The sequence below is a fragment of the Mastigoproctus giganteus genome, chromosome 1, assembly GCF_048544385.1.
Source record: "Mastigoproctus giganteus isolate SK-2022 chromosome 1, ASM4854438v1, whole genome shotgun sequence".
Taxonomy (NCBI): domain Eukaryota; kingdom Metazoa; phylum Arthropoda; class Arachnida; order Uropygi; family Thelyphonidae; genus Mastigoproctus; species Mastigoproctus giganteus.
The window spans coordinates 4,619,433-4,631,578 of NC_143575.1; the positions used below are offsets into that span (position 1 = coordinate 4,619,433).

At 38.5% G+C, this 12,146-nt stretch overlaps 1 protein-coding gene across 1 annotated transcript in view; it reads left to right on the plus strand.

Annotated features, from left to right (window-relative positions):
• LOC150090504 (adenylate cyclase type 5-like) overlaps positions 1 to 12,146 on the plus strand; it is a 238,812-nt gene that overhangs the window by 192,978 nt on the left and 33,688 nt on the right. The window contains exon 13 of the mRNA XM_090378243.1: positions 8,039 to 8,288. Coding sequence (XP_090234369.1) covers positions 8,039 to 8,288 — 250 coding nt within the window. The remainder of the gene's footprint in view (positions 1 to 8,038; positions 8,289 to 12,146) is intronic.

A 12,146-nucleotide genomic window follows, 5' to 3' on the forward strand; every position in this document is an offset into this window, starting at 1 on the left:
ACCCATTCCAGCAGATCTATATCACTTCCTAAAGTGATGCCTCCAGACCTGTATACAGTACTGAAGATGCGGCCTAACCATCACCTTATACAAAGGGATAATCACCTCCTTATCTCTGCTAGCAAAGCTTCTGTATATCATTGACAAAACTTCGTGAACTGTCCTAGCACCATGTCTGCACTGCTTAGAGAATCTCATGTCTGACTGTGCAATTGCCACCAGGTCTTTTTCATTCTCCACTACTCTGAGTATAGTACCACACAGTTGATAAGTTACTCTGGGGTTACTGCCATCCATATGCAGAACCTTGCATTTGTCAATGTTAAATGGCAACTGCCATTTCTCAGCCCATCAACCCAATTTTCCTAGATCTTGTTGCAGTAGCTCACCGTGATGTTGTTAACCACCCTGCCAACCCTTGTATCATCTGCAAACTTAGATATTAAGCTTTATATAGCTTCATCAGTATCATTGAAAAATATCGAAAACAACGATGGGCCCAGCTTTGAAACCTGGGGAACTCCACTAATAACATTAGTCCACGAAGAGCAGTGCCCATTGATAACTATTCTCTCTGCCTTCTTCTCCTTAACCATCTCTTTATCCATAGCAGTAACACCCTGAATGCCACATTGCTCCAGTTTGTATAGTAGTCTTTTATGTGCAAGAGTATCAAAAGCCTTCGTAACCTATCAAATTGGTTAGACAAGACTGCCCATTTAACAAATCCATGCCATGATTGCAGTATAATTGCATGCCTGTCCAGCTGGTCCTGCATTACTTCTCTAACCAGCGATTACATTATTTTCCCAGAAACAGACATTACGCTAACAGGTCTGTAATTACTCGCATTGCCTTTTGATCCCCTTTTATGAATTGGGGATACATTTGCATATCTCCAGTCCATAGGGACCTCATCTGAAGCCAAAGATGCTCTCAAAATTATAGCTTAGGATTTGCTTACCTCATTTGTTGCTTCCCTTAATATAATTGGATAGATTCCATCCACCCGAGGTGCCTTTTGTATGTCGACCCTGCTGCACTATGGCCACAGATGCCAATGTGCCTAATAAATCCCTAAACAAACAATATTTTGATCTTCAGCAGTTTCTTTCAGTTGTCACAATGTCATTTAGCTTCTCATTAAAGTTTGATAAACTTATGGCATCCCTTTCCTTAAAGAATTCCTCATGTCTAAATGCAGATGCAAAATACCTATTCAATTTGTCTGCAACCTGAGCAGGTCATCAACAGTTAACCCATAGACATCTAGTGGCCCAATGTGATTCAACCCCTTCCTACTACTGTTAATATAAGCCCAGAAGGCTTTGCTGTTTTTCTTTGCATTCTTCATTCATTTCTTTATTCTTTCTGCATTCTTTTCTCTTTTTCTTTGCATCATTAGAGAGGCAACAAGAGAGGCAACATTACTCAATCTGATTATCAGCAGCAGTTGTTCATGCATTAAGAACCTGCAGGTAAAACACCTTCTCATCCCACATCAGCAATTGGTCACTGCCACTCGGCAGTGACCAATGTGCTAATGTGGGATGTACTTAAAGACATAACTAATCTCAGGGGTAAAGAAAAGGGCTTTTGCTTTTGTACAGGTGACTACAGTGGTCTCAGACTTTTTTTAAATTCTGCTCAGTGGGACTATCTGACGATGCTACCAACAGAAAATTCTAAATGAGAAGTATAAGGAAAAGTTATCGTAGAAGCTACTAGGCTTTTCATACCATCTAAGAAATACAGTTCGGGCTTAAACAAATGGATGTGAAATGAACTGATAATGCTTTGGCAGAGAAGAAAAATGCATGAGATACAAATAAATTAACAGGTTTAGAAGCCTATGGTAGATACACTAGTCTGTAATCAAGTCAAAAAGGAGATTAGGCAAGCTAAGGCAGATTACAAGAAGTCTCTGGCAAAGAATGCTAAGAAAAACAGCTACAACTTTACTTAAGAGAAGAAGGAAGGGGTCGATTCACATTGGTCCACTCGATGTTGGTGGTTTAACTGTTAATGATCCTACTCAGGTTGCTGACAAACTGAATCAACCAGACATCAAAATCGGGGAGCTAAATGATTTTGTGATAACTGAGCAGAAAGCAGAAGAAAAATTGTTGAAGCTTAACGTAAAAAATGCACCTAGGGAGATGGGATATATTAAGGAGTTACCAAAGTAGATAAGCAAACTCTTAGTCATAATTATGAGAATGTCTTTGGATTAAGGGATGTCCTTATGGACTGGGGATGTGCAAATATATCCCCAGTTCATAAAGTGGGATCAGAAGGTGACATGGGTAATTTCAGACCTCTTAGCTTCTGTTCCAAGAAAAATAATGGAATCTGGATAAAGAAGTAAAATCATAGTAGGACCATCTAGACAGAAATACAGTTATACTGCAGTGACAGCATGGATTTGTTAAGGGAAGATCTTGTCTGACCAATCCGATTGGGTACTATGATGCAATAACAAAGGAACTGGATGCAAAAAAATAACTTTAATATCATATACTTATATTTCAGGAATGATTTTGATATTATTGCACATAAAAGACTGCTGTACAAATTTGAGCTGTGTGGCATTAAAGGCAAGTTACTGCTCTAGATAGAGGGATGGTTGAGTGAAAGAAGACAGAATGGTTTTTAATGGATACTGATGTCCAAGTTTGCAGATGATATGAAAGTTAATGATAAGAATCAGGGTAAATTACTGCAACAGTAAAAAAATTAAGCTGTGTGCTGAGAAATGACAGTTGAAGTTTATTGTTGACAAATGCAAGGTACTGCATATGGGTAGCAGCAATCTCAGATTATTTATCAACTGTGTGGTCCTGAACTCAAGATAGTGAAGAATGAAAAAGACCGTGAGGTAATTTTGTAGTTAGATGTGAAGTTCTTTGAGCAATGCAGACAGGTGGTGCTAGGACAGCTCATGGTTTTTTTTTGTCTATGATATACAGGAACTTTGCTAGCAGAGATACGGAGGTGATTATACCATTGTACAAGGCAGTGGTTAGGTCACATCTTGAGTATTGCATTCAGGTCTGGAGGCTTCATCTTTGAAAGGATGTAGATTGCTGTAATGGGTGTAGAGAAGGGCATCAAGATTGGTGAATGGGAATAAAGGTGATCTTACCAAGAAAAGCTTCAGTTCTGCAAATTACTGCATCTTGAGACTAGGCACCTGCAAGTGATGTATTTAAGGTGTTTAAGGCTTCGAATGGATTGAACAAGTTCATTTCTGATGCATGCCATTCTTCCTCTTGCTCAGATTACACACGAGGGGGCATAATTTGAAACTGAGGAATGATGGTTGCAGAATAGAAAGGGTGCAAGAATATTTGCTGATACTATCGAGGCAGTGTTAGGTGGGTCGGAAAACTGCTAGCTTGGGGGGAGACAAAGACCAATAGATTGACAGTAGCCACTCGCAGAGGTGAAAGAGATTCTTGCACTGCTTCTATTAGAATGAGCAGAAGCCTGAAAAACAAGATGCATGGTATTTCAGAGACTGCTGGGAGCCATTGCGGTACAAGTAAACACATGGGTTGTGTTAGGGTAGCTAAGAATAGAAACAGGTGCAGGTATACTTGCGTGAACACCAATGCTAGGAGTTTAGTAAATAAATTTGATGAATTTGAGGTATTGCTCAAAACATCAAAGGCAGATATTGTTGGGATATCAGAGACGTGGTGTCACACAGATATAAGGGATGCAGAACTGCAATTTGGGGAGTACAACGTCTACAGAAAGGATAGACAGGATTGGAAGGGGGGAGGGGTTATGCTATTAGTTAAGAAACACTTAAAAACCAAGGAAGTGAAGCCAGTCGACATCGCTGGACAGTGCAGTGTTGAGTCAGTTTGGTGTGACATAAGCATTGGGAGATCAAAATTGAGAGTAGGAGTGTGCTATAGGCCTAATGACTCTGATGAGTATAATAAGGAACTGTACAGGGAAATAGAGTGGGCCACTAAATCAGAGTCTTATAATGGGAGATTTTAATTTCCCAGATATTGACTGGAATTTGGGGGCTGGTTACTCACACACTAGCAGGGCTTTTGTGGATTTATTGGATGATTGTTTTCTACATCAGCATGTTCGGGAGGCAACTAGAGGGAGGAATACTCTTGATTTGATTATCAGCAGTGATTCTTCATGCATTAAGAATCTGCAGATAAATGAACCACTAGGTGGCAGTGATCACAGTGTGCTGAAGTGGGATTTACTCAAAGAGGTAACTACCATTAGGGGTAAAGGGAAGGGTTATTGCTTCCGTAAAGGCGACTACGATGGACTGAGACAGTATTTAAATTCTATACAGTGGGACCAACTGATGATGTTACCAACAGCAAATTCAAAATGGGAAGCATTCAAAGAACTTATCTTGGAAGCTACTAGGCTTTACACCAACTAAGAAATATTGTTCAAGGTTTAGGCCAAAATGGATGTCAGATGAACTAATGAGGCATATGGCAGAGAAGAAAAATGCATGGGATACTTACAAATTAACACATGACACAGAAGCCTATGATAGATACAAGTTGATATACAACCAAGTTACAAAGGAGGTTAGGCAGGCGAAGGCAGATTACAAGAAATCTTTGGCAAGGGATGCAAAGAAAAACAGCAAAGAGTTCTTTACTTATGTAAACTCTAGAAGGAAGGGGATGAATCAGATTGGTCCACTTGATATTGATGGGTAAACTGTTGATGATCCTGCTCAGGTAGCTAACAAAGTAAATGAATATTTTGCATCGACATTCACACATGAGGAGTTATTCAGCAAGGGGAATGCCAGAGGTGTATTCAACTCTAGCAGTAAGCTACAAAATCTTGAAATAACTGGGAGTAAAGTGGAGGAGAAACTGTTGAAGATAAACACAAGAAAGGCACCCGGGGTGGATGGGATCTATCCAGTTATATTAAAGGAGGCAGCAAAGGAAGTAAGCAAACCCTTTGCCATAATTATGAGAGCTTCCTTGGACTCGGGGGAGGTACCCATAGACTGGAAATGTGCAAATGTGACCCCAATTCACAAAGGAGGATCAAAGGCTGTGACCATTTTCCTGGAACTTCTGTTCCAGGAAAATTAATGGAGGCACTGGTTAAAGAAGCACTGCAGGATCATTTAGACAAGACTTCAGTTATAGCTCAGACACAGCATGGTTTTGTTAAGGGGAACTCTTGCCTGACCAATTTGATTGGATACTATGATGCAGTCACAAAAGAACTGGATGCAGGGAATAACTTTGATATTATATACTTGGATCTTAGAAAGGCTTTTAATACTGTTGCACATGGAAGACTGCTACACAAATTGGAGCAGTGTGACATTGGAGGCAAATTGCTGCTACGGATAAAGGGGTGGTTGAGGGGGAGAAGACAGAGAGTGGTAATCAGTGGACACTGCTCATCGTGGACTAATGTTATTAGTGGAGTCTGTCAGGGTTCAATATTGGGTTCATTATTGTTTTCTGTATTTATAAATGATATTGATGATGGTATATCAAGCTTAATGTCCAAGTTTGCAGATGATACAAAGGTTGGCAGGGTTGTCAAGGACACTACTGACACTATGCTGCTTCAACAGGATCTGGAAAGGTTGAGCAGATGGGCTGAGAGGTGGCAAATGAAGTTTAACATTGACAAATGTAAAGTACTACACATGGGAAACAGCAACCCCAGAGCAACGTATCAACTCTGTGGTACTACACTGACAGTGGTAGAGAATGAAAGGGACCTGGGGGTGGTTGTGCAGGCAGATATGAAGTTCTCTGAGCAGTGCAGATGGGCTGCAAGAGTAGCTCATGGAGTATTGTCAATGATATACAGGAATTTTTCCAGCAGGGATAAGGAGGTAATTATTCCATTGTATAAGGCAATGGTCAGGCCACACCTAGAGTACTGTATACAGGTCTGGAGGCCTCATTTCAAGGAGGATGTAGAGCTGCTGGAACGAGTACAGAGAAGGGCAACAAGATTAGTGAATGGAACAAAGGGGTGCTCTTACGAAGAAAGGCTTAAGTCTTGCAAATTACAGTGTCTGGAGACTAGGCACCAGCGAGGTGATCTGATAGAGGTGTATAAAGCCTTGAATGGTTTAAGCATGCTCATTGCTGATGGGATTCTTCCTCTAGCTCAGAAAAATCACCTGAGAGGGCATAAATTCAAATTGAGGAAAGACAGATGTAGGATAGACGTGCGGAAATTTGCCTTTAGCCAGCGGGTGGTTGGTTGGTGGAACAGACTCCCATCCCTTCTGGTGGTGGAGGTTGATAGCCTAAATAAGTTTAAGGCTCAGCTGGACAGGTATTTTGAACAAACAGAGGGGTGAAGTGGAGTGGGTTTTTTTTTTTTTTTGGCTGATGCTGCATAAGCTTGCTTTCTTTCATCAAATGCCTCTGCTAATGCTAATAGATGTGCAGAGGTTTGCCTTCAGCCAATGCGTGATTGATTGATTGTTGAACAAATCTCTCTCTCTCTTTTTGTGAGAGTGGGTACTTTGAATAAATTCAAGGAAGAACTGGACAAATTATTGGAGTTGGGTAGACAGGGTGTGTGTTTTTTTTTTTTTTTTGGCTGATGCTTTATAAGCTTGCTTTCTTGCATCATATACCACCACTACTAATAATAATAATCTATGCTTGCCCAATGGGTTAAATAGAGTGGTGGTTCCTAGCTTTTACCATCAATAGTTAAACCCTACTTTAAGCTGGAGACCATATGCCATTGTACTCAGTGGGTGAGTGTAGGCTTCTGCTTATTTATTGGTGCCTCCGTAGCCAGGTGGGAAGGAGCAGCAGTGCATAACACACGCTTCTTGATTAGACCAGGGTTCGAGCCTGTCACCACCAAATATGGAGGATGCGGAAAAGTCAGGGAATGACCACCACATATTCCAGGAGCAATATGGCCTTAGTTGCTAATGCTCCTAAAAACCAAATAACAAACAAACAGCTTATTTATTGATTTCTGGAATTTTCTAATTTTTATTTATTTTAAATTTTTGCTCATATGCAAGTGGCAGTTAGCACTGCTTTAGCATTGCTGTTGCAGCTTGTGATTGTTGTATAATAGTGTTTATACAATAATTCTTCAACAACCCTTCGACATTGTATAATAGTGTTTAATTTTATAAATCATCATTTGATTTTACCATATTTTTGTTTCACCTTTCACTGAACATTTCTTTGATTACGTGGGTGTTTATTGTGACTCACTGTGTCAATAATATTCTGTTTATTGGCATAGCTTTAAGTGAAAATAAGTCTTCTTTGTGAACCAAATTATTAACTGTAGTATTTTGGCTGGAACTCATTACAAAACTTCAGTCTTTACTATTGCACATTTATTTTTATCATCACAGTATCAGATAAGTTGATGTTAAAGATTTCTTTGCCTTTTCAATAAATAATTGTCATAAATGTTGAATATTTACTCGAGTGTGTGCTCTTCTGACTTCACTGGTTTTGTTATTTTCACATCATTGTTTCTTTCAAATGTTTTAATTAACCTATGTATTACTGATTTGTTTGGACTGCCTAACAGCTTCAAGAGAATTGACTCAAACATTACTTACAAAACTGCCAGTGTCATAAAATTTTTACTCTATGAGTACATTTTGTTCTAGGCACCTCTGTAGCCAGGTGGGGCAGGAGCAGCAGCAAGAAGCACACGCTTCTTGATTAGACTGGGGTTCGAGCCCTTGACCACCAAAAACAGAGGATACGGAAAGGTCAAGGAATGACCACCGTATATTCCCAGAGCAATATGGCCTTAGTTGCTAATGCTCCTAAAAACCAAATAACAACGACAACATTTTGTTCTGTGCCATATATCAACTGGTTCTTATATTAATGATGGAATATTTTTGATTATATATTCAAAACGTAACTGAATACAGCTGTACTAAATTCTGTACTATACATTGAGAATGTAACTTATATAAAGAGATAAATCCTATGAAAGTGATTGCATCTTTTTTCTAAAGATCCTGTGTGTGTATATGTATGTATACTTTCTGCAGACATTTGGATGAGAACCATATGCCATCTAAGTATCGTACTGCTATTATCCTGGTACTGTTTATGGCTGCACTTGTAGTTCATGGACACCAAGCGGAAGCTACAGCTAGACTCGATTTCCTTTGGAAACTGCAAGCCATGGAAGAGAAAGAAGATATGGAGCATTTACAAGCTTATAACAGAAAACTTTTGGCCAATATACTTCCAGCCCATGTAGCAGAGTACTTCCTTACAGCTGATCGTAGAAATGAGGCAAGTGTGTTTTGGTGAAAGTTTAAAAAAAATGTCTATATAATTTGTTTATAAGCATAAATAAATATTTACTTTTTATAAAATTTTGATAAATAAATTCAAGCTTCATTAATATCATGAATCAGCCTAATATATGGCAGTCATTTAAATCCCCTGATTTAAGTCACTTACCCAAATCGGTAGGGATTTTGTGATATATCCATAAATTGCGTGTATTCATGAACTTTTTAAGTGAATGAAAAATGAAAATAAAACAAATTGTATCCTGCCAAAGAAAACTCTAATCCTCTATCCAAGACCAGCTCAACAGTCTTTAATAACAAAGCCTAACATTTAACAAATTTTATAAAATTCCTCTGATCAGCAACAGGAATTAAATCCAAACCTTTTTTAAGTGATAGCCAGTGGTGAAGTTGCTACTCAATAGAGGATTTTATCTAAATATAGAGTAAATTAATCAGTTCTTACAAACATTTAAGTTTATACATGACCTCTTACTTTACATGTGTTTAAACTACATGAATTTAAAATAACACGTGGCAACCATATTTACAAAAAATGCCGCAAGAGGAGAGGGGGAGTACATACCTAAACAGATATTCAACCTTGATGAAACATTTATATTGGGAAAAAATGCCTGATCACACTTATATTTCCATTGCTGAAAAGACTGCGCCTGGCTTTAAGGCAGTGAAAGATCAGCTAACACTTCTGTCTGGTGCTAATATGGAGGGTCATAAACTGAAACCTGTATGCATTTACCACTATGAAAACCCTCTTAAAAATGCTCTTAAAGGTTACGGCGGGTTGTACACGCCCGTGTACTGGTACTCAAACCCTAAAGGGTGGATGACTGCTGTTATTTTCAGAAGTTATCTTGGATCTCACTTACGACCAGATTTGGAAGTGTATTGCAAGACAGGAGGAATTCCGTTCAACATCTCACTTATTCTTGATAATGCCACAAGCCATCCACCCAGTATTGTTGATGTCTGTTCCAGTATCAAAATTGTCCCCGCCCCCAGCAAATACAACTTCAGTACTCTAACCTGTGGATGAACATGTGATTAAATCTTTTAAGGCTCATTATTTAAAGCGCATTCTGGCTGATCTAATTGACACGACCAACCATGAACAGATGGATATGCATCAATATTGGTGAGCTTTCAATAAAGAAGATGCTTTAAAATTCATTGATGCTGCATGGTGTGAAGTTGCACATAACTGTATTCAAAGTTCGTGGCATAAGTTATGTCCAGATCTTAGCAACTACTTCAAAGTCTCTGATACTGATGATGATTATGCATCTGGCCTTTAAAGTGAACTGTATGCATCACAGAGTTGGAAGAGACCCCCGGTGCCGCTTGACACTGAACACTATGTCACTATGAGGCGCCTTCGTAGCCATGTGGGCAGGAGCAGCAGTGCGTAGCATACGCTTCTTGATTAGATCGGGGTTCGAGCTCGTGACCACCAAATACGGAAGATGTGGAAAGATCAGGGAATGACCACCGCATATCCCCGGAGCAATATGGCCTTAGTTGCTAATGCTCCTAAAAACCAAATAACAACAACAACAACAACAACAACAACAACATGTGACTATGAAGATTATGCACAAACTAAAGACAAATGCATGAATCTCACTAAAAAGATAGGGTTCACTGAAATGGAGGTAACTGATGTCGATGATTTAATTGATTTGCATTAACAAGGATTGTCAAATGAAGATCTGTTTGCACTGGAGCAGAATCACATTCAAGAGGCAGCAGTGAGCGAAAGCCCAGAGGTTAAAGAAGAACGGAGCCTGAGAGTGAAAGGAATATTGAAAGCATTAAATCTTATAGATGAAGGCCTAAATCTGTTAGCTGATGAAGACCCTTGAAGAATCTTGAATGAATCTTCAAAGTGCAACATAAAGTTACGCTAGAACTTGGTTGCTATTATGAGTTGTTGCATGAGAAGAGGCAACATGCTAAGCAACTGACTCTGGATTCCTTTTTCAAGGGAGCAATCAAGTGAATCCTCTACCTCCTAGTTTAGCGTAATACTCCTACCCCCACCTATCTGGTCTGAATCCATGGGTACAGAATCTGACCATGGCTATGATTCTCATCAATCTACCTAAGGCCACCTTCCACCCCAGTCTCTCTCCCTCTCTCAATTGTTGTTTGTGTTGTACTGTACAAGTTGGTTACAGTGAACATACTTTTTCTTACTGTACAAAAAAAAAAAAAATAATAATAATAATAATAAGTAAATCAATAAAGATAAATGAATCTCTTTGGTTGCTCATTATTTTCTTTAGAGTGCCTAGTCTTCTAACCAAAAAAAACTAACGGTATGCACTGATAGGGGTAACTTAGCTAGATGGAGGAGTTGCTCTCATAGGCCTATTATCGCATATTTTGGTGATTGTTTATATTACGTGTGAATTTAAATTGCACGAGATGTTCTTGAACGCAACCCTCGTATAAATTAAGAAGTCACTGTATTCACTTATTCGCTAAACTTGCAATTACAAGCAGCTTGTTTTTATTAACACTTTCAGGTATGTATATGTAGAGCTATATGTAAAAGCAAACACATGTCGAAGGCTGTATTTATAGCCCCGGCACGTTCCATTGCAGTATTTCAAAAGTGTTGGGGGGTGTTTAAGTAGGTGGAAGGAAGAGAATGGGGATAGAAGGAAAATTCCCACCCCTTCGTATTTCACTAATAATTCGAGAATTTGAAAATTTAGAGATTTAGAACAGCTTAAAGGTTTTTTGGAGGAAAGGTTATGAAAGTTTTCACTCGGAAATCTGTGTGTGACTACCTGTACCCATTAGTACAGGTCCTCTGGAAGGGGGGAGGAAGAAATTATTATTGATCTGCGTATGTAATCTTTGCTTGTAATCTTATCTTCAGAGCATAATCGAACATACCAGAAACTAGAAAAAAATCTTATTCCCACCATCAGATCAAAAATTGAAAAAGAATTAAAAAGATTATGCTCTGAAGAAAAGATTATAAGCAATTTGCATACAGCACTCTTAGTCCATACAACACATCCGCCCTACATTTTTGGTGTCATTAAGTTACATAAACCTGACAAACAATTAAGGCCGATAGTTAGTTTCAAAAATATGTCAACAACAAACTTGGCAAAATTTGTAGTTTACTTACTAAAACCTTTAATGAATTATTCCAAATATCGCATAAAGAATATGGAACACCTATTTTCACCAGTCAACAATATAAAATTAGAAGCTGATGACAAATTATATTCCTTTGATATAAAATCGCTATATACAAATGTATATTCCTTGTGTAACAAATTCTACTCAGAATTTGTTACACAATGATCCCACTCTAAAAAACAGAACAAAATTAAAAAATCACTGACATAACAAACTTACTAAATATACTGTTATCCGCCAATTAGTTACAGAGCAATAAAAAGTATTGAAGCCAATGACAGCTACAAATTGATCTGCAATAATGCCACAGAAAAGGTTAGGCTGGCAAGGGCTGGCAAAGAGACCGCAGAGTGGGAATAAGGAATTCTTTGCATATATAAATGCAAAAAACAGAAGAACAAATCAGATTGGACCCTTATGTAATGGACATGTAATAGTATTAGGTACCCCAGCTGATGTTGCAGATGAACTCAACGGTTACTTTGCATCAATATTTACAGAAGAAAAATCCTTTGTCAGTGAGAAATTACGGGAGGGAAGTTGAAAAATATGTAATTAATGATATTTAAATTTCAGATTATGTAATGAAAAAACTTTCAAGCCTACAGGTGAGTAAGGCGGCTAGGATTGATGGCACATACCCAATAATTTTAAGGGAGGTGGCAAGTGAGTGCAT